The sequence below is a fragment of the Nycticebus coucang genome, chromosome 10, assembly GCF_027406575.1.
Source record: "Nycticebus coucang isolate mNycCou1 chromosome 10, mNycCou1.pri, whole genome shotgun sequence".
Taxonomy (NCBI): Eukaryota; Metazoa; Chordata; class Mammalia; order Primates; family Lorisidae; genus Nycticebus; species Nycticebus coucang.
This window is the reverse complement of record NC_069789.1, coordinates 95,359,396-95,382,582: the sequence shown is the minus strand read 5'-3', so window position 1 is coordinate 95,382,582 and position 23,187 is coordinate 95,359,396. Positions and strand designations below refer to the sequence as shown.

The following is a 23,187-nucleotide window of genomic DNA, read 5'->3' as shown; positions in this document are numbered from 1 at the left end:
AACAACAATGACGGCTGCAACCAAAAAATAGCTGGGCCTTGTGGCAGGCGCCTGTGGTCCCAACTACTTGGGAGGCTGAGGCAAGTGAATCGTTTAAGCCCAAAGTTGGATGTTGCTGTGAGCAGTGAGGCCACAGCATTCTACCCAGAGCGACAGCTTGAGGCTCTGTCTCAAAAAAAAAAAAAAAGAATCAAATTATATATACAGTGTACTATAATTTTCCCCATTACTTTGCCTATATTACAACAGTAACACAATGTAGGGAGACCTACTGACATTTAGGGCATGCTTATAAGGCCAGAGACTATCTAAATCAACTAACTCACTACCTTTAAGAAGACATATCTTTTGTAAAAGGCAGTAGGATTGCTTTGTGGATAATGTCAGTATTCTTCAAATAATGCCAAGGATCAGATCATCACAAGAAAAGAAATTTATACCTAATTCTAACTCAAACATTTTATTTATTTTTACAATGCAAATATTTAAAGACAAGGCAATACTGCAGACACTAATACAGCATAACATGTACAGGGCAAATCCATATTACATAAATGTTTAAGGTACAAGAATAAATACCTTAAACAAAGAACCATGCCCTAGTGGAGCTTTTTCTGGCAGGTGGAAATAAACAATAAGCAATAACATGGTAAGTAAATCATATAGTGCATTAGAAAGTGATAAGAGCCGGAGCGGCGCCTGTGGCTCAGTGAGTAGGGCGCCGGCCCCATATGCCGAGGGTGGAGGGTTCAAACCCAGCCCCGGCCAAACTGCAACAAAAAAATAGCCGGGCGTTGTGGCGGGCGCCGGTAGTCCCAGCTATTCAGGAGGCTGAGGCAAGAGAATTGCTTAAGCCCAGGAGTTGGAGGTTGCTGTGAGCTGTGTGAGGCCACGGCACTCTACCGAGGGCCATAAAGTGAGACTCTGTCTCTACAAAAAAAAAAAAAAGAAAGTGATAAGAGCCATGGGAAAAAAATAGAGCAAGGTAAGGAAGATTAGGGGTAGCAGAAGTAGGCCGGGCATGGTTGCTCACCCCGGTAATCCTAGCACTCAAGAGAGGCCAAAGTGGAAGAATACCTTAAGCTCAGGAGTTTGAGACCAGCTGAGCAAGAGCAAGACCCCGTGTCTACTAAAAACAGGAAAACTAGCCCAGTGTTATAGAGGGTGCCTGTAGTCCTAGCTACTTGGTAGGCTGAGGCAAGAAGATTGCTTGAGCCCAAGATTTGAAGTTGCTGTGAGCTATGATGCCATAGCACACTACCCAGGGTTGACAAAATGAGACTCTGTCTTCAAAAAAAAAAAAAGTGGAGGTAGAGAGGTTGAAGAGGTGAACAGGTTGCAATTTTTTTTTTTTGTTTTTTTTTGAGAAAAAGACTCAAGCTGTCGCCCTGGGTAGAGTGGCATGGCATCACAGCTCACAGCAACCTCCAAATCATGGGCTCAAGAGATTCTCCTGCCTCCGCCTCCCAAGTAGCTGGGACTACAGGCACCTGCCACAACGCCCGGCTATTTTTTGGTTGCAGCCATCATTGTTTTTGGAGGGTCTGGGTTGGATTTGAACCCGCCAGCTCAGGTGTATGTGGCTGGCACCTTAGCCACTTGAGCCACAGGCGCTGAGCCAGGTTGCAATTTTAAATACAATGGTTAAGTTAAAATCTAGAGGTGAGATTTGAAAAAGGTAAGAGAATTAGCCAAGTAGATAGGGAACAGCATTTCCAAGTACAGGGAACCACCACCAGAAAAATCTTAGCACAACTGTGGCTAGTGTGTATGAGAAACAGCAAGCAGGCCAGTATAGGCGTTAATAGAAAGAGTCAGAAGGAAAGAGTATCAGAATGGTAACAGGGAAGCTCTGTAGGCCACCATAAGGACACTGACCTTACCTCTGAATGAAAATAGTTGCTGTGCGGATCAAGTGAGATTTTTTTTTTTTTTAGGACAGACTCTTATTTTATCGCCCTGGGTAGAGTGCCGGGGCGTCACACAGCTCATAGCCACCTCCAACTCCTGGGCTTAGGCGATTCTTTTGCCTCAGCCTCCCGAGTAGCTGGGTATATTATAGGCGCCTGCCACATGCCCAGCTATTTTTTTGTCGCAGTTTGGCTGGGGCCAGGTTTGAACCCGCCACACCCTACCCACTGAGCCACAGGCGCCACCCTCAAGTAAGATAATTTAAGGAAAAAAAACTTTCAAACTCTTAAGAAGATGTAATAAAAAAAAACACATAGAATATAAAAAGCCATAGAATACAAAAAATGATAGGAATTCTTGGAACCAAAAGTCATATTTAATGCTTGTAAGGAAGAACAGAACACTGAAAGCCAAATCAGCCCTCTGAGAACCATTCCCATTGTATCCTCAGCTGTGTTCTCTGGAATTATTATTTTATATCAAAGACGACAGACACTACTTGTTTTTAATCTTTTCCTCTAACACTTCAGTTTCCTCACCTAAATGAAACTTAGCTTATCCCCAAGGACACTACTTTGACACCAGTCATAAAAACCTGTCATTCTCCAAACATATCTTGAATGTTAAATTTTTAATGTATTTTTGTTCATATGCTATTTTCTTTCCCTGGAACTTCCTCCTTCCAACTCATTCTCTATTCAAATTCTAACTACATTTGAGGTACTGCAAGGCAATCTGTATCCTGTAGGCTTCCATGGTCCCTTACAACTGAACAGCACCTCCTCTTTAGAAACAGCACCAAATATAACATGTACCTGCCCCACACTCCTCTCCAGTTGCTATTATACATTTTGCAGGAAAGTCTTCTATTTCTAAATAGATTCAAGTTGGATTCATCTTTGTACTCCTATGAAGTTTTTGTATCAGGTGATGCTCTTGAAATATTTACTGTGAACATGCACTCAATGTGCTCGAGATGTTGAAACTATTTCTACTGTGTTGCTATACTTACATTTTTTACTCTGTTTTTCCACTTCTGCCTTCAGTCTCTTGTACTTATCTGTCCTATAAACCAGGACCCAGGTTATACCTAGAACATTAAAAGCAGCATGCTAATAGAGAAATGCCGGGAAAGATCACAAGAAACTGTTATTATTAGTGCTTACTGCTGGACAAGGAGAAAACCAACCTTTTGCTTTGTATTTACCTGTAGTTGACTTTTTTCAAATGTTAACACAACCGACTCTTAACCAAAAGAAGAGTGACGTGATGTGAAGATGTCTCCACAAATAGGCAAGTGAAAAACTACCTTAGACCAATGAAAATTCGGCAACCAATTCCACACAATCCCTCCTATTTCTGTTCATGAGTAGCCTAGAAATTTCCTGAAGTAGAGTAAACAAGCTCCCCAAGCAAACAAGGCCTTCTTTCCCGTGGGGACACGAGAAGCCCAGCGACCCTCGTCGGGGACCGATCAAACAAACGTCTGAGACAGCCGCTCTCACCCTCGGCAAGCAGAGCCGTGCACACAGAGATAAAAACGATGAGCAGGGTGTCCGCGAACATGGTGCTCATCTCGCACTGCCGTGCCTGCGCTCCCGCCCGCCGCGAAGGAAGGGCTCTACAGCCAGCAAAAGAGAAGCGAAAACCACTTCCCGAGATTCCGCGACCACCAAGTAACACCCCGACTCCGACAGACGACAGGCCGCACTTCCGCTTCCGGGGCACAGCACCGGAAGGGCTCCGGCGGGATGCTGAGTGCCACGCGAAGTCTGGGGCTGATGGGCTGGTTCTCCGGCCAAATTCCGCGAGAGTTGAAACTTGGGCTCCTGGGAGAGAATGACTGAGGCGTTTGCTTGCCAGTGTGCTGGCGAGCGCCTTCCTCTTGGCCACCATCCCGTTTGGGGGGTTGCCTGGGCTTCGACCTCAGCCCACTTCTGTGGTCGTAATAGTGGAGAGTTTAGCTTAGGTTTGCCGTAAAGTAAGAAGACTTGACTTGCGCAAATAACGTGCTGAACGCCTGGGTGTAGGTGCCAAGCCGTGAACGCGGAGCTGGGGGCGCGAAAATAAATTAGTCGTGGGACCGCTGGTTTCAGGAGCTAACGCCAGAACGAAGGAGAGAAACTGGTACAAATCGTATAATTAGGGTTTAAGTAGAAATATGACCAGAATGCTGCGGTGATACAGATGGTCAGAAACAGCTGGTGAAAGGAATTGAAGCAGTGACTGAGAGGAGTAGGGGTGCTTTTGGAGAAAGCAAAGGACTTTCTAGGCAAAGGGAAAGGCAAAGACACGGGTGCTTGGAATTACATGGTGTGTAATAGAGCCGTGAGTGTTGTGTCCAGACAAGGGGTCATAAATCCACATGCCTACAGTGATGAGAAAATATAAATTACCTTGTATAAGCTAAGCCCAAGAAAACGGTGGGTGGTATGATGGATAAAGAAGCATTTGATGGGGCGGCGCCTGTGGCTCAAGGAAGGAATAGGGCGCCGGTCCCATATGCCAGAAGTGGCGGGTTCAAACCTAGCCCCGGCCAAAAACCACACAAAAAAAGCATTTGATAATCAAATCCAACCAGTTTCTCTGGGAGAAACTCCTGACCTCAAGTGAGCCTCCCGCCTCAGCCTCCCAGAGTGTTAGGATTACAGTTGTGAACTACCGAGCCTGGCCTGAAATCTTCTTTTTCAAATGTTACAATTTCTTTCTCTGTGAGTATGTGTGCATATATGTGGTTTGTGTGTGCCCTAAATCCATGTTTATTCTACTTTTTGAATAATCCAGCACTTTTTTTGTTTGTTCATTCTTCTTCGTTTGAAGTATTTACTTTTTTTTTTTTTTCTGTTCTTCCTTTAGGCGTTTTTCTTTCTCTTTGCCTCCGGAGTAGCTGGGATTACAGATGCCCGCCACGATGCCTTTTGTTGTTGGTAGAGACCGGGTTTCACTCTGGCTCACTGCTGCTCATACTGGTCTGGAACCTTTGAGCTCAGGCAATCCACCCTCCTCGGCCTCCCACAGCGCTGGGACTACAGGCGTGCACCACCACGCCCGGCCAATCCAGCACTTTTTAAAGACAGAGACTATCTTGTCTATTGTTGTATCTCCAGCTTTTAGGACATGGCCTAGAACCAAGTAGCTGCTCAGTAAGTATTTACTGAATAACAAATGAAATTTGTGGCAGAGAGGACAATGGATTGGAGAAATACCTTGGGAAAATTGGTAATTCTAGGTGGACCTTGAAGAAAAGATAAAATTAGGGCAAAAGAGAAGAAGTGATCAAAAGCATCAAGTTAGCCCGGGTGCAGTGGCTCAAGCCTGTAATCCCAGCACTTGGGAGGCTGAGGTGGGTGGATTGCCTGAGCTCACAGGTTCAAGACCAGTCTGAGCCAAGAGCGAGACCCCATCTTTTAAAAATAGCCAGGTGGGGAGGCGCCTGTGGCTCAGTGAGCTGGGCACCGGCCCCATATGCCAAGGGTAGTGGGTTCAAACCCAGCCCCGGCCAAACTGCAACCAAAAAATAGCCAGGCGTTGTGGCGGGCGCCTGTAGTCCCAGCTGCTCAGGAGGCTGAGGCAAGAGAATGGCGTAAGCCCAAGAGTTAGAGGTTGCTGTGAGCTGTGTGACACCACGGCACTCTACCCAAGGGTGGTACAGTGAGACTGTCTCTACAAAAAAAAAATAGCCGGGCGATGTGGCGGGAGCTTGTAGTCCAACTACTTGGGAGGCTGGGGCAAGAGAATCATCTAAGCCCAGGAATTAGAGGTTACTGTGAGCTATGGCACCATGGCACTCTACCAAGGGTGACAAAGTGAGACTCTGTCTTTAAAAAAAAAAAAAAAGCATCAAGTTAGAAATAAGAAAGAGGTAAAGACATGGGAGCTAGTGTGTAGCAGAAAAAAAAAATGTTCAAAGACGATATGCATTCAGTAGAAATAGGATTAATTTAAGTAAAGCAAATCTGGAGCTATATTGGAAGAGGTTCGTGGTTGAACTTGAAGAGAGCATAAATCTGATATTGCATGCAAAACTTCATATATGCATTTTTTTCTGAGGACTCATAGTTTTCATTAAAATTCTCAAAGACCTTTATAAACAGTAGATTGTTCATTTGAGCAACTGATAGAAAGGCGTAAGTTTGATGCTATAGCCTATTAGTCCTCAAAATTTTTCTACTTCAGCACTCATTAGAAGAGAGGGAATAAGAGCCTAAGATCTGTAGATAGAGCCTGAAGCTTAGAACTTTGTATTTATGCTAACATCATATGTGAATTTTATATTAATGCCTCCATATAAAAAGGTATTCAACTTCATTAGTGATCCGTGAACTGTATTCAGGACCAGTCTTTTCAGTTGGCAAAAATCAAAAGTTGGACTGTCAAATTGGAAAGTAAGGTAAAATTGTGTTTGCAGTTCACATACTCTTTTATGTAGAAAACCCTAAAAATTCCACCTAAGAAAAACTGTCAGAACTAAAAAAAAAAAATTCAATGAAGTTACAAGATGCAAAATCAGGGGTGGCACCTGTGGCTCAAAGGGGTAGAGCGCCAGTCCCCTATGCTAGAGGTGGTGGGTTCAAACCCAACCCTGGCCAAAAAAAAAAAAAGATGCAAAATCAATACACAAAAATTAGTTGCATTTCAATGAAACACCAGAAAGAAAATGTTTTAAATTCCATTTAGAAAGCATCAAAAACACTTTTTTTTTTTGAGACAGTCTCACTTTGTTGCCCTTGGGTAGAATGCTGTGGCATCTAGCTCACAGCAACCTCACAGCCCTGCTATAGCAATCCTCTTGCCTCAGTATCCCAAGTAGCTGGGACAACAGGCACCTGTTATAATGCCCAGCTAGTTTTTCTATTTTCTTTGGTAGAGATGAGGTCTTGTTCTTGTTCCAGCTGGTCTTGAATTCCTGACCTCAAGCAGTCTGTCTGCCTTGGCCTCCCAGAATGCTGGGATTACAGGTGTGAGCCACCACACCCGACCAAAAATTAAGTACTTACAAACAAATTCAACCAAGGAAACAAAAGACTTGTACACTAAAAACTATGAAATGTTGCTGAAGGAAATTAGAAAATACATACATTGAAAGACATTCTGTCTTTATAGATTATCCAAAGTGATCTACAGATTGAATCTAATCCCTGTCAAAATCTCAATGACATTTTTTTCAGGAATAAAAAATTACCCTGGCTCGGCGCCTGTGGCTCAAGCTGCTGAGGTGCCAGCCACATACACCTGAGCTGGCGGTTCAAATCCAGCTTGGGCCTGCCAAACAACAATGACGGCTGCAACCAACACATAGCCGGGTGTTGTGGCGGGTGCCTGCAGTCCCAGCTACTTGGGAGGCAGAGGCAGTAGAATCACTTGAGCCCAGGAGTTGAAGGTTGCTGTGAGCTGTGATGCCACAGCACTCTACCCAGGGCGACAGCTTGAGGCTCTGTCTCAAAAAAAGAAAAAAAAAAAATTATCCTAGGCCAGATATGGTAGCTCACATCTGTAATACTAGCACTCCAGGAGGCTGAGACGGGTGAATAGCTTGAGCTCATGAGTTCGAGACCAACTGAGCAAAAAGCAAGACCCTGTCTTTACTAAAAAATAGAAAAAACTGGGCTTGGCGCCTATAGCTCAAGTGGTTAAGGTGGCAGCCACATACACCGGAGCTGGTGGGTTTGAATTCAGCCCGGGACTGCCAAACAGCAATGACAACTACAACCAAAAAAAAACAAAACTGGGCATTACAGTGGGCGTCTGTAGTCCCAGCTACTTGGGAATCTGAGGCTAAAGAATTGCTTCAGCCTAGGAGTTGGAGGTTGCTGTGAGCTGTGATGCCATAGCACTCTACCCAGGGCGACAGCTTGAGACTGTCAAAAAAAAAAAAAAAAAAATCCGAGGCAAGGGGCGGCGCCTGTGGCTCAGTGAGTAGGGCGCCGGTCCCATATGCCGGAGGTGGCGGGTTCAAACCCAGCCCCGGCCAAAAACCACAAAAAAAAAAAAAAAAAAATCCGAGGCAAGAGGATTGCTTGAGACCAAGAATTGGAGGTTGCTGTGAGCTATTACACCGTGGCAGTCTACTCAGGGGACAGAGTAAAACTCTGTCTCAAAAAATAAATAAATAAATAATAAAGTGGTAAACTTGAGGTTATGTATATATCATCAAAATTTAAAAAATAAATTTTTAATTGGCTGGGCTTAGTGGCTCATGCCTGTAATCCCAGCACTTGAGAGGCCATGGTGGGTGGATTACCTGAGTTTGAGACCAGCCTGAGCCAGAGCGAGATCTTATCTCTAAAAAAAAAAAACAAAAACAGGGCGGCGCCTGTGGCTCAGTCGGTAAGGCGCCGGCCCCTTATACTGAGGGTGGCAGGTTCAAACCTGGCCCCAGCCAAACTGCAACCAAAAAATAGCCGGCGTTGTGGCGGGTGCCTGTCGTCCCAGCTACTTGGGAGGCTGAGGCAAGAGAATCGCTTAAGCCCAGGAGTTGGAGGTTGCTGTGAGCTGTGTGAGGCCACGGCACTCTACCGAGGGCCATAAAGTGAGACTCTGTCTCTACAAAAAAAAAACAAAAAAACAGTTGGGCATTGTGGTGGGTGCCTATAGTCCCAGCTATTTAGGAGGCTGAGGCAGGAGGTTCACTGGAGCCCAAGAGTTTGAGGTTGCGGTGAGCTAAGACGCCACAGCACTCTACCAAGGGTGACCAGTTAATTTGTCGTTGAGATATTGGTTTTATCATGGTGATCTGGAGCCCAACGCAAAATACCCTGGAGATCTGCCTGTAGTGGCTGTTCCCAGACTATTGCTGCCTGTAAGGGATGGAGCAGGGAAATTCTGAGAAATTGGAGGCCCAAAGCCAGCAGTCATTTCTCTGACCACGGGACTAGGGGCTGCTGGACGGAGTTGGCCTCCCCACCAGCTGCCTTCTTGGCTGCCGTGGGGAGCAGCGCTAAGGCCCTGTCCTGTTCTATGCTGAGAGTCGTGGCATACCCCATGGGGAGCCCAGGCCTCTTCCCTTGCTCCACTACAGCCTTCCTTGTTTCCTCTGGGTTGACATCCCTTCTCAGGCTCTCTAGAGGAAAGCCTCCCCACCACCTCCTCACTTTAGAGGAAGCAGGATATGGGGACATAAGCCTCTTGATTAAGTGAATCTTTGGGCCCACCCTTAACTCAGGAGTTGTGTGAGGGACCACCCAGCTTGCCTTCCTCACTGGGTGCCCCTCAGAGATGAGATGTTGCTGGTAACCGGCTGGGATGAGAATCTCATTCTGCTTCTCCTCCCACCTGACCATGGAGACTGCCATGGGCCTTGTGGTAGGGTTCACAGCTTTGGTGTGTTAGGGGTTCCCTTCAATAGGGCAGGCCAGGATGGTGTTGGTCACTCAGGGGTCTCAAGACACCAGTTGGTCTGGGTGGAGGCAGACAGGGCTTAGCACCCTTGTCTTTGTTTTTGCTCTGAGAAGTTGAACTTCCAGGTACTTTGGACCAGGACTTCGTGATGGTGATCCCTTTCCCCGTGAGCTATTATGGTGTTTTTGGACTTGGCACTCAGTTGAACTGCCTTGGGAGAGCTTGGGCAGGAGCGCGGAGAACTCTGGGCATTGTCTAGGGCCCCAGCCTGAGCCGCGGAGCCGGACGAAGCCAATAGTGTTCGGCTGTGGGCTGTGTAGGTTGTGTGAGGAGCCATTGTCTAAATTTTTTTTTTAATTGGACCATATCTAGAGGATGTAGATCAGTAGAATCTCTTAATCATTCCTTTTGGGAATATAAATTGATATAGCCCCTTTGGAATAGTTTGGCATTATCCTTTAAAGATAAATTCTTGGATGCCCTTTAATCTACCATTTTGCTCCTAGGTATATACTGAAGAGAAACTTTTGAACAAGTATTGGAACATGCATATGAAAGTGTTTTATGTGAGTGTACTCTTTAATACCCAAACCTGAGCCGGGCGCGGTGGCTCACGCCTGTAATCCCAGCACTGTGGGAGGCTGAGGAGGGAGGATTGCTTGAGCTCAGGAGTTCGAGGCTTGTCTGAGCGAGAGTGAGACCCCGACTCATGGAAATAAATGGAAAAACCCAGCCGGGCGCCGCAGCGAGCGCCTGTAATCCCAGCGGCTTCGGAGGCTGAGGCAGCAGGATGCCCACAGCCGGAGTCTGAGGTTGCAGTGAGCTACGATGCCATTGCCCTCTGCTCAGGGCATAGGGTAGAACTCTGTCTCGACAAAAAAAAAAAAAAAAAAAAATACCCAAACCTGAAAACTACCCAAATGCCCCTGATGAAGGCAAGGGAATAGATAAAAATAAATTAGGATATATTTATATAGCAGTCAAAATGAATGTACATCAATTATGTGCCACAATCTGTATTAAATCCAGCAATATATTATTAAGTGAAAAATGTGTGTTAAGAATTACATATAGCGTGTGGTGGACTTTTTATAAAGTTAATAACATCTAACTCTCCCAAAAGCAACATTTTTAATATATTTGCATGTGATATTAAAAGTGATTTCCACTCTACCTGAGTGGAAAGAGGCCAAGTGATGCAATAGAAAAATCAAAGAGGTGAATGTAAATGGAAATTCATGTCCTAGTTTTCATGTTGGTGGTGAGTTCATAAGTATTTGTTGTATTATTCTGAAAGAATGAATGCTTGAGGGCCTTGAATACACCAATGATCAGAATGTGTTATGATCCAAAAATAATAATATATCTACTTGTATGCATCTAAAATCAAAATTTTTTTTCTTTTTGCATTAAATTCTGTATCTGCTTGATATTAGTAAGGGAAAATTTGGGGGAGGGAGAATTTATGTTTTAAATTACTCATAATTGGGTAAAATTGATACTCTGGAAAATGTGTCACTTTTCTCTTGTGGTTTCATGTACCCTCTGATCGATTGCCACTTTTTGCCTGGGCATTTAAGCATACCTATTTTATTTTATATTTTATTGCTATATGCTATCAAATGGTTCTGAAGCATCCCAAATTTTAGAATATCAGTAATAGTAGAAAGTCACTGAAATATCTTGAGCTTGAATGGGAGTTTTCAAAGTAAGCACATTTCTTTTTTAAAAAATCAGTCTGAGTCTGGGCGTGATGGCTTGCACTTGTAATCCTAGCATTTTGGGAGGCTAAGGCAGGTGGATTGCTTGAGCTCATGAGTTTGAGATCAGCCTGAGTAAGAGTGAGACCCCATCTCTAAAAAATAGCTGGGTGTTGAGGCAGATGCTTATACTCCCAGCTGCTCGCAGGCTGAGGCAAGAGGATTGCTTGAGCCTAAGAGTTTGAGGTTGCTGTGAGCTATGATGCCATGGCACTACACCAGAGGTGACAAAGTGAGAGTCTATCTCAAATCTATCTAAAAAAAAAAAAAAATCAATTTAGGGCGGCGCCTGTGGCTCAAGGAGTAGGGCGCCGGTCCCATATGCCGGAGGTGGCGGGTTCAAACCCAGCCCGGCCAAAAACCACAAAAAAAAAAAAAAATCAATTTGGAAACCTCATGTAAGATGGATTCATTTGAGAGCATGAGTACTATGAGGAAAATGAACTATCACGAACTATCACCATGATTTTTTCAGTAAGGAAGCCATGAACCAAGTAAGTGGTACCAGCAGAAATAGAGAAGAAAGAGCAAATCCAAGAGCATTTTGAAGGATAAAATGGTAATTCTTTTTTTCTTTTTTTTTTTCAAGAGGCAAAGCCTCACTCTGTTACCCAGGCTAGAGTACAGCAGTGTGATCATGATTGTGGCTCACTGTAACCTCAAACTTCTAGGCTCAAGCAATCTTCTTGCTGAAGCCTCTGGAGTAGCTGGGACTATAGGTACCATCACCATGCCTGGGCTAATCTAAAAAGTATTTTTTTGTAGACATGGAGTCCTCTTATATTGCCCAGGCAGATCTGAATCAGACCTCAAGTGATCCTCTTGCTTCAGCCTCCCAAAGTGTTGGGATTATAGGCATGAGCTACCATTACTGACTCCCTGTAATAGTAGTTTTTAGAACCAAGTAAGATGTGTGCACCAATTATAAACAAATTTTAAAAAGAAATGAGGTGAATAAAAATACATCAACAGGCAGCTCCCATAGCTCAGTGGGTAGGGCACTGGCCATATACACTGAGGCTGGTGGGTTCAAACCCGGCCCAGGCCTGCAAAACAACAATGACAACTGCAACAAAAATATAGCCGGGCATTGTGGCGGGCGCCTGTAATCCCAGCTACTTGGGAGGCAGGGATTAGGCAAGAGAATCGCTTAAGCCCAAGAGTTGGAGGTTGCTGTGAGCCATGACGTTACGGCACTCTACCCAGGGCAACAGCTTGAGACTCTGTCTCGGAAAAAAAAAAAATTAAGGCTCCGTGCCTGTGGCTCAAGCAGCTAGGGCACCAGCCACATACATCTGAGCTGGCAGGTTTGAATCCAGCCTGGGCCTGCCAAACAACAATGACAGCTGCAACCAAAAAATAGCTGGGCGTTGTGGCAGGTGCCTGTAGTCCTGGCTACTTGGGAAGTGGAGGCAGGAGACTCGCTTGAGCCCAGGAGTTGGAGGTTGCTGTGAGCTGTGATGCCATGGCACTCTACCCAGGGCGACAGCTTGAGGCTTTGTCTCAAAAAAAAAAAAAAAAATCAACAATTCTAAAGTTCCTTCAAGGGCATCGCAAAGTTTTAAGTGACATAAGAATATACAATTCTCATAGCCGGGCGTTGTGGCGGGCGCCTGTAGTCCCAGCTACTCGGGAGGCTGAGGCAAGAGAATCGCTTAAGCCCAGGAGTTGGAGGTTGCTGTGAGCTGTGTGATGCCATGGCACTCTACCGAGGGCCATAAAGTGAGACTCTGTCTCTACAAAAAAAAAAAAAGGGGCAGCGCCTGTGGCTCAGTCGGTAAGGCGCCGGCCCCATATGCCAAGGGTGGCGGGTTCAAACCCAGCCCTGGCCAAACTGCAACAAAAAAATAGCCGGGCGTTGTGGCAGGCGCCTGTAGTCCCAGCTGCTCGGGAGGCTGAGGCAAGAGAATCGCGTAAGCCCAAGAATTAGAGGTTGCTGTGAGCCGTGGCCACGGCACTCTACCCGAGGGCGGTACAGTGAGACTCTGTCTCTACAAAAAAAAAAAAAAGAATATACAATTCTCTTTTTTTTTGGTTTTTGGCCTGGGCTAGGTTTGAACCTGCCACCTCTGGCATATGGGACTGGCACCCTACTCCTTGAGCCACAGGCGCCGCCCTACAATTCTCTTTTTTAAAAAAAGAACACAAAATGATAAGTCAAAATTAGGTACAAATGTGAATATTTAAAATTTTCTTTCTTTCTTTCTTTTTTTTTTTCTTCAGTTTTTGGCCGGGGCTGGGCTTGAACCCACTACCTCCAGCATATGGGGTCAACAGCCAAACCTTTGAGCCACAGGCGCTGCCCCACAAATGTGAATATTTATTTAGAAGGGACTAGTGGGCTGAGTATGGTAGCTCATGCCTGTAATCCTAGCACTCTGGAAAGCCAAAGCAAGGGGATTGCTTGAGCTTACAAATTCAAAACCAGCCTGAGCAAAAGCAAGACCTCTGTCTCTAAAATAACTACCCGGGCATTGTGACAGGCACCTATAGTAGTCCTATCTACTTGAAAGGGTGAAGCAAAAGGATCTTTTGAGCCCAGGAGTCTGAGGTTGCTGTGAGCTCTGATGCCCCTACCAAGGTTAACAGAATAAGACTCTCAAAAAAAAAAAAAAAAATTGAAGGGATCAGTTTAAATGTGGAGCCTAGAAATCTAAGTTTTGTTAACTTTACAGTAAATTTGTCTCTGGAGTTTAACCTGATATGGTGATGAGCCTCCCACAGAGTAGTTGAAAGGCCCTTTTTATCAGGAAAGAAAAATATAAAAACTTCACTTTGACAGTAAATTTGTATGATGTTAGAGTTAGAAGAGGCCTTAGAAAATTCTTTACCGAAACAAATTCACATTCCTTTCCTCATGTGTGAGTCTGGGCAGTCTTAACAGCAGCTTAAAATCTGTTGTGATTTTTGCCCATTGCAAACATATTTTATCATACTTAGTATTCCCAGGGTGCATTTTGGACAATAATTCACTTTTACTGACTATTTAAACTGTTATTCTTCACCTTAGGGATTTACTGTGCTGCCTACAAAACACTGATTTTACTCACACCGAGACACAAATACCATAAGCTATCCTGTTGAACATCATTGCTTCAGGTCCCTGATTCTAGGTCTTTTCAGAATCTCTATCTCATATTGACTTACTGTACCTCCAGCTTAGGGCCTGTTCTATGGTGACTACACAAAAATAAGGATGACATACGGCATGCGGTAGACTTTATCTTAAGTTAATAACATCTAACCCACCCCAAAAGCAATATTTTGAATATATTTACATGTGATATTAAAAGGGAAAATAAGGGGTGGCGCCTGTGGCTCAGTGAGTAGGGCGCCGGCCCCATATACTGAGGGTGGCGGGTTCAAACCCAGCCCCAGCTGAACTGCAACCAAAAAATAGCCGGGCGTTGTGGCAGACGCCTGTAATCCCAGCTGCTCGGGAGGCTGAGGCAGGAGAATCACGGAAGCCCAAGAGCTAGAGGTTGCTGTGAGTCCTGTGACATCATGGCACTCTACTGAAGGCGGTAAAGTGAGACTCTGTCTCTACAAAAAAAAAAGGAAAATAAGAGAATGGTGACTTAATAGTGTTACCTTGGGTGGGAAGAGACTGGGTGATGTAATGGAAGATCAAAGAGGTGAATACGCAAAAGCTCAGCGAATTTTTCACTTTCCATTAGTGTGGAACACACACTAATGCACTTCCATTAGAGTATTAGTGTGGTACGGGTCACTTAGTCTTTCCCAGGTGGAGGGAAATTGCTCTCTACAGAGCTAGCCAGATGTCTTTCATTCATTTCAATATGATTTTCTTATTTTTCTGTGGTTATTCTCAGTGTTCTTTTTTGAACCACCTGGAAATAATTCCTTCTGTGAGTATTGAACATGGAGAGATGCCAATTGGCTATTTAATGTAAAACCTCCTGAAGTAACTACATCATGATGATCTTAACCCTCCCTGAGGTCTGATTTTAAACTTTGAAAATTTGGAAAATTGATTATATGGCAGTGATCAACCTCTATGAAATTTGATTGAAAGAAAGTGACTTCATTACTGGCATTTAGACCAATACCACACTGTAGATGCTTAATAAGAATTTGTTAAGTTAGGCAGCACCCGTAGCTCAGTGTGCCAGCTGCATACACCGAGGATGGTGGGTTCAAACCTGGCCTGGGCCAGCTAACACAACAATGACAACTGCAACAAAAAAATAGCCGGTGTTGTGGCGGGCACCTGTAGTCCCAGCTACTTGGGAGGCAGAGGCAAGAGAATTGCTTGAGCCAAAGAGTTGGAGATTACTGTGAGCTGTGGCATCGCCACTCTACCCAGGGCGACAGCTTGAGACCCTGTCTCCAAAAAAAAAAAGAAAGAAAAAAGAACTTGTTAAGTTAATGATTAAAGTAAGAGGTAATTAAACAAAGCTTAGTTGAAGGTAACATAATTTAGTATAGATACAGAACTTTTGAAAAGCTAGAAAATGAGGTCGAACTTTGAATTGCAGATACACACAAATCCCAACTTTATTCAGAAGACAGTGGGAATGGAGTCTTTGAACATTTTAGAGCCAAAAAGAGTGCCATGATCAAAGTTATACCATAGGAAAATTAATTGGCAGTACAATTCAGGATTGATGGCAGGTTAGCAGACTATTTTGAAGTATAAGCACACAGAAAAAGTAATAACTGGGTTGTTATTTTTGAAAAGAAAGATGAATATGAGAAACTCTGAGAGCAATTCACAGGACTAGTTTGACATAGCTTGGAGAATAGAAAAAGGAGAGAAATGATGAAAATCTTTCTGATGTTTCTAGAGTGATGACAGGAGAATGGAACCATCACACAAAGCACATCATATAAACTCAACTTGGTTTTGTATTCTCTTTACCAATCTTACCATTTATCCCTTTTCTTTTTTTTTTTTTTTTTGTAGAGACAGAGTCTCACGGTACCGCCCTCGGGTAGAGTGCCGTGGCGTCACACGGCTCACAGCAACCTCTAACTCTTGGGCTTACGCGATTCTCCTGCCTCAGCCTCCCGAGCAACTGGGACTACAGGCGCCTGCCACACATTTATCCCTTTTCTTAAATACCTATTCCATTTCCTCTCTTGGAAGAACTTCCCACTTCTCTCTTTTACCACATTGTAGCTCAGTGGTTCTCAACCTTCCTAATGTCGCAGGTTGAGAACCCCTGTTGTAGCTCATCTCATTTTTACTCAATAACTTCACCTCTTCTTTCTCAGAAATGTAAGATCCCTGTGGTAAATTTTCTCTCTTCCCTTTCTTTGTGTTTTATTTTAGATGGTTTCTAGTGCTTTGTCTACAAATTCACTAATAAACATAGTATTGTTCTATCTAGTATATTTTTCTTTCTTTTTTTTTTTTTTTTTTTTTTTGGTTTTTGGCCGGGGCTGGGTTTGAACCCGCCACCTCCGGCATATGGGACCAGCGCCCTACTCCTTGAGCCACAGGCGCCGCCCTGTCTAGTATATTTTTCACCTAAGACATTTCAGTTTTCATTTCTGGGAGTTCAATTTGGGACATTTTTATATCTTCCATATCTCTACTTAACATATGCAGTCTTTCCTCTAGCTTTTGACCATATGGGATACAGTTATTATATATAGTGTTTGATACTGTTTTTAACTACCTCCATAGATCCAAGAATCTCAACTAACCCCAAGAAAGATAAATGTAAAAACAAAACCACGTCAAATCACATTACTGAAATCCCTAATAAAGAGAAAATTGAATAGCAATCAAAAGAAGAAATAAAGATTAAAATGACATCAGCCTTTTCTTTTTCTTTAGAGACAGAGTCTCACTTTGTGGCCCTTGGTAGAGTGCTGTGGCATCACAGCTCACAGCAACCTCCAGCTCTTGGGCTTAGGTGATTCTCTTGCCTCAGCCTCCCAAGTAGCTGGGACTACAGGTGTCCGCCACTAGCTATTTTTTTGTTGTTGCAGTTTGGCCCCGGGCCGGGTTCAAACTTGCCACCCTCAGTATATGGGGCCAGCACCCTACTCAGTGAGCCACAGGCACCGCCCAAAATCTTGGGTTCTCAGTCATTTTTTTTTTTTTTTTTTTTGAGACAGAGTCTCACTTTATCGCCCTAGGTAGAGTGCTGGAGCATCATAGCTCACAGCAACTGCAAACACTTAGGCTCAAGCATTCTCTTGTCTCAGCCTCTGGGAGTAGCTGGGAGTACAGGAGCCTACCACAGCACTTCTTAGAGATGGGGTCTTGCTCTTGCTCAGGTTGGTCTCGAACCCGTGAGCTCAGGCAATCCACTCAGATTGGCCTCCCAGATTGCTGGGATTATAGGCGTGAGCCACTGTGCCTGGCCACAAAGACTTTTTTTTTTTTTTTTTTCAAAGACATATTCTTAAAGAGTTCCTGAACATATCTTCCAGCTTGCTAGTTTGTTCTTTGGATTTATTTACTCATTTTTCACATTAATCCTGTCATTGATCTTTTTTCTTTCAGTTATTATATTTTTTATTCCCAGCATAATTTTCTTTCTTTCTTTTTTTTTTTTTTTTGAGACAGAGCCTCAAACTGTCTCCCTAGGTAGAGTGCTGTGGTATCACAGCTCACAGCAACCTCAAACTCCTAGGCTCAAGCAATTCTCCTGCCTCCGCCTCCCAAGTAGTTAGGACTACAGGCACCCACCACAATGTCCAGCTGTTTTTTGGTTGCAGCCGTCATTGTTGTGGACTACAGGCACCCACCACAATGTCCGGCTGTTTTTTGGTTGCAGCCATCATTGTTGTTTGGTGGGCCCGGGCTGGATTTGAACCTGCCAGCTCAGGTGTATGTGGCTAGCACCTTAGCTGCTTGAGCCACAGGTGCTGAGCAAATTTTTTTACTATTTCTTCCTTTTCCCAATAGCCTCTCTTACCCCTTTAATGATATTTAATATGTTTATTTTCAATTCTTGTTTTGGTTCATCTATTAATTCTCTGGAGTAAGATGTTCCATTTGTCTTCTCTGTTGCCTGTAGTCCTCAGATGTCGGGACTGGACCATCTCCTTTTATCTGCCCGTCACTCCCACTTCATAGTGAACTCTGCTCCTCATGGAAAATTGTCTTTTCTGCTCTGCTCTGTCCTAAAAACTGCTTTCTTTTTTTATTTTTCAGACAGAGTCTCACTCTGGTGCCCTGACTAGAGTGCTGTGGCATTATAGCTTACAGCAACCTCAAGTTCTTGGGCTGAAGAGATCCTCTTGCCTCCATTTTTCTATTTTTAGTAGAGATGGGGGTCTCGCTCTTTTGCTCAGACTGGTCTTGAACTTCTGAGTTCAAGTGATCCATCCACCTCGGCCTCTCAGAATGCTAGGATTACAGGTGTGAACCACCACACCGGGCACCTAAGAGCTGCTTTCTTTACTTTCTTTTTTTTTTTATTTTTTTTATTGTTGGGGATTCATTGAGAGTACAAGAAACAGGGTGACACTGATTGCATTTGTTAGGTAAAGTCCCTCTTACAATTGTGTCTTGCCCCCAAAAGGTGTGGCACACACCAAGGCCTTGCTTTCTTTTTAATTTCAAAATATTGAGGGAGTACAAATATTTTCTGGTTACAAAGATTGCTTTGTAATGCTCAAATCACAGGGATAGGTGTGCCCATCACCCAAATAGTGTTCGTTGTACCCATTAGGTGGATTTTTGCCTTTTCCCTCCTCCCCAATCTCCCCTGTTTGATATCCCTGAGTTTTATTTCCCTCTCTACACAGAACTGCTTTCTTGCAGTCACTGGAGGTAAGGGGAGAGGAGGGATCCAGAGGAAAACAGTTGGAAGTAAGTGAGCACCTATAGTTATCTCCTCCAGGTTCTAACAGTACCCTAGTATTGCTCTGGCACTAGCCTGATACTATGTTGCTGACATTTTTCTACCCCCTGGTCAAAAAGGAGTAAACAATGATGTGTCCAGTCCAACCTGGGGGAGAAAGAAAAAGACACAACTAAATTCTCCTCCAGAATATCTTTTTCTTTTTTTTCTTTTTTTTTTTTTTTAGAGACAGAGTCTCACTTTATGGCCCTCGGTAGAGTGCCGTGGCATCACACAACTCACAGCAACCTCCAACTCCTGGGCTTAAGCGATTCTCTTGCCTCAGCCTCCCGAGTAGCTGGGACTACAGGCGCCCACCACAACGCCCGGCTATTTTTTGGTTGCAGTTCAGCCAGGCCGGGTTTGAACCTGCCACCCTCGGTATATGGGGCCGGCGCCTTACCGACTGAGCCACAGGCGCTGCCCCATTTTTCATATTAGCCCTCTTACTTAGATTGCATTTCCTTGGGTTCAGAAACGGATAGAGTCTTTTTTTTTTTTTTTTTTACTCCCAGGGTTTTCTTACAGTTACCATGTGAAGTTTGGGTAGCTGTCAGCACCCTTCTTGCTTCTCTGGCATCTTCACAGTTGAGCCGAAGAAGAAAGACATAGGAGTTTAACATCTTGTCCCCAAAAACCGGGTCATTTTTGAAAAAAAAATTTAATTTTAAATCCTTTTCCTTGCAAATCATTTTCTTGTAAAGTATCACTTCATGCCAGCACCCTTTGTTGAGGTTCTCTTCTTTGATTGTTAACTACTCTGCTTCCACAACATCCTTTTTTTTTTTTTAGACAGAGTCTCGCTCTGTAGCCCTGGGGAGTGCTGTAGTATCACAGCTCACAGCATCCTCAAACCCTGGGTCTCCAGTGATTCTCTTGCCTCAGCTTCCCAAGTAGCTGGGATTACAGGAGCCACTTGGGCTCCAGTGGTTCTCTTGCCTGAGCTTCCCAAGTAGCTGGGACTATGGGAGTCCCCACAATGCCCAGCTATTTTTAGTGATGGGGTCTCACTCCTGAGCTCAAGCAATCCACTGGCCTCAGCTTCCTATAATGCTCGGATTACAGATGTGAGCCACTGTGCCTGGCCCTAGATATAGTGATTTTTAAAACTAAGAATTGTGGGCGGCGCCTGTGGCTCAAAGGGGTAGGGCGCCGGCCCCATATGCCAGAGGTGGCGGGTTCGAACCCAGCCCCGGCCAAAAACCGCAAAAAAAAAAAAAAAAAAAAAAAAAAAAACTAAGAATTGTCTATAATATACACTACTATTTTTTTTTTATTATTTATTTATTTATTTTTTGTAGTTTTTGGCCGGAGCTGGGTTTGAACCCGCCACCTCCGGCATATGGGGCCGGTGCCCTACTCCTTTGAGCCACAGGTGCCGCCCCTATTTTTTTTTTTTTTTTGGCCGGGGCTGGGTTTGAACCCACCACCTCTGGCATATGGGACCGATGCCCTACTCCTTGAGCCACAGGTACCGCCCTACACTACTATTTTTTTAAGTGGGAGAACACATATGCTCTTTATGTGTGTGTTATATAGTTAACTATCTTTTTTGTGTGTGTGACAGAGTCTCACTTTGTCGTCTTTAGTAGAGTGCCATGGCATCTTAGCTCACAGAAACCACAAACTCTTGGGCTGAAGCGATCATCTTGCCTCAGCCTCCCAAGTAGCTGGGGCTATAGGCACCCGCCACAATGCCCAGCTGTTTTTTAGAGACGGGGTCTGGCTCTTGCTCAGGCTGATCTCAAGCCTGTGAGCTCAGACAATCCACCTGCCTCAGCCTCCCAGAGTGCTAGGATTATAGGCATGAGCCACCATGCCCAGCCTTGGTTAACTGTCTTTTTTTTTTTTTTTTTTTTTGTAGAGACGGAGTCTCACTTTATGGCCCTCAGTAGAGTGCCGTGGCCTCACACAGCTCACAGCAACCTCCAGCTCCTGGGCTTAAGCGATTCTCTTGCCTCAGCCTCCCGAGCAGCTGGGACTACAGGCGCCCGCCACAACGCCCGGCTATTTTTTTGTTGCAGTTCGGCCGGGGCCGGGTTTGAACTCGCCACCCTCGGCATATGGGGCCAGCGCCTTACCGACTGAGCCACAGGCGCCGCCCTTGGTTAACTGTCTTAAAGATATATGAGAACCTAGTCAAGACTGACTGCCTTTGGGGAGAAATACATAGGAAAGATTTACATCTTTATACTTTTTAGTACTATTTAATTTTTTACTTTGTGCACATACTACCTAGTCTCTCCCTATGTGTGTGTGTGTGTATTTTAATTTTACTTAAAACTTTTTTTTTTTTTTTTTTTTTTACCATTTTTGAAACCTAAAATAACTGGTAGGTAAATGGGAGGATTGGGTATGGGTTGGTTGTGTGCATATATAGAACCATGTAAAAGTAAACATATAAAAAATATTTTTTTCTAGTCCAGATCTACCTGAAGGCTAACATATTGCACATTTCAAACTAGCCTAAGGGTTATAGAGGAAAAAAAAATGGTTTGGATTTAATAGTTACATTTTTTTGTTTTTCCAAATGATTTTCACACTGTATATCATATAATTTGTTTTTTCTATTAGAATCTTATACCTCTGCTATACCAAATTTTGTTTCTGTCTTTTCTTTTTCTTTCTTTCTTTTTTTAGAGTCTCACTTTATCGCCCTTGGTTGAGTGCTGTAGTGTCACAGCTCACAGCAACCTCCAACTCTTGGGCTTAGGCGATTCTCTTGCCTCAGCCTCCTAAGTAGCTAGGACTATAGGTGCTGGCCACAACGCCCTGCTATTTTTTGTTGCAGTTTGGCCGGGGCCAGGTTCGAACCTGCCACCCTCGGTATATGGGGCTGCCACCCTACCCACTGAGCCATAGGTGCCACCTGTTTCTGTGTCTTTTCATGCCAACATGGGTTTTGCTTTTACTCTTGGACATATAACCTAAAAATATTCTGAAATATCTAAATTTGTAAAACTGTATATAATTTTAAGATTTCATCCTGAAGCATAGTAGACCGGTCAATTTCCTGCCCACCCTCTGGGTCTAACTTTTGTATTTATGTCGCCAACTTCCAGATGCCTGAGGTCTTCTGGCCACAGGAACCTCTGCCCTTCTAGCCAGGCCATCTGGAAGTGCAGAGAATTAAGGCCTCTTGGGAAAGCTCTGAACCCATGACTGACAGAATTGGCTTATAAATACCTTGGCTCCCACCACAGATGGAACATTTCTGATTTCTTCTTTTTCTTTTTTCTTTTTTGATTGTGACAGTTGGGATAACTCTGAAATACATATCTTCACTGACTCCCACTTTTCCATTTATCCACAGTGACAACTGACTTCAAAACTTGTGGACTGGGCGGCGCCTGTGGCTCAGTGAGTAGGGCGCCGGCCCCATATACCGAGGGTGGCGGGTTCAAGCCCAGCCCCGGCCAAACTGCAACAAAAAAAAAAATAGCCGGGCGTTGTGGCGGGCGCCTGTAGTCCCAGCTGCTCAGGAGGCTGAGGCAAGAGAATCACGTAAGCCCAAGAGCTGGAGGTTGCTGTGAGCCGTGTGACGCCACGGCACTCTACCGAGGGTGGTACAATGAGACTCTGTCTCTACAAAAAAACAAAACAAAACAAAAAAAACTTGTGGACTTCCCTTCCCTTTTTCACTCTCCTGCTCTCCTACTGGTAATTTCTCAAGTCACCTCCCAAATAAACTATTTGCCCTTAAATCCTTAGTTTAAGGTCTGTTTTGGGGGGGGAATCCAGACTAGTACATAATGGCTGAAATCAGGTCTATTACAGTATCCCAGATGTATTTGGAAATATAAAATATCAGAAATAGAGGCCTTAAACATTGTTTATTCTAATGAAACCACATTGTTCAAAAGATGCTTGTAAACAGAATTTTTATAAGCAGATGCCTACTTCTCTAGTGAACTTACATTGTAATAGGAGAAGTAACATTTTGTCTTCATCCATTAAATAAATAAACTGCTATAATAAGTAGGGTGTCCTGTTAGGCTTTATAATGGATACAAAAATCAATATGTTTATCTCTTATCCTGAGGGCATTTATAAACCAGTGTTGGTTTTAAAAAAATATGTCAAGGAAGAACACTCAGAGGGGCATAAAAAATGTAGGTGTCGGGTGGTGCCTGTGGCTGAAAGGAATAGGACGCCAGCCCCATATACTGGAGGTGGCAGGTTCAAACCCAGCCCCGGCCCCCCAAAAAATGTGTGTCTTAAGTAAGAAAAACTTCGATTCAGTTAAGAAGAATCATGAAGGAAGTAGCATATAAATTTTAATTTCGATAGGTTGTGATGACAAGGCCCTTTTGACAAGGGAAACAGCATGAACACAGATGCAGGAAAGCATT

At 44.1% G+C, this 23,187-nt stretch overlaps 1 protein-coding gene and 1 long non-coding RNA gene across 3 annotated transcripts in view; one reads left to right on the top strand and one right to left on the bottom strand.

The window, feature by feature from the left end:
- Positions 1-3,650, bottom strand: part of TMCO1 (transmembrane and coiled-coil domains 1) — a 45,506-nt gene extending 41,856 nt beyond the window's left edge. For both annotated transcript variants that reach the window (XM_053606646.1, XM_053606645.1), the window contains exons 1-2: positions 3,417-3,650; positions 2,924-3,001 (exon numbers count right to left, since the gene is read on the bottom strand). In XM_053606646.1, the coding sequence (XP_053462621.1) occupies positions 2,924-3,001; positions 3,417-3,486 (148 nt within the window). In that variant the 5' untranslated portion in view covers positions 3,487-3,650. The remainder of the gene's footprint in view (positions 1-2,923; positions 3,002-3,416) is intronic.
- Positions 3,651-3,814: 164 nt separating this feature from the next.
- LOC128596857 (uncharacterized) overlaps positions 3,815-23,187 on the top strand; it is a 37,553-nt gene continuing 18,180 nt past the window's right edge. Inside the window, exon 1 of the long non-coding RNA XR_008383154.1 lies at positions 3,815-4,038. This is a non-coding gene — a long non-coding RNA (uncharacterized LOC128596857). The remainder of the gene's footprint in view (positions 4,039-23,187) is intronic.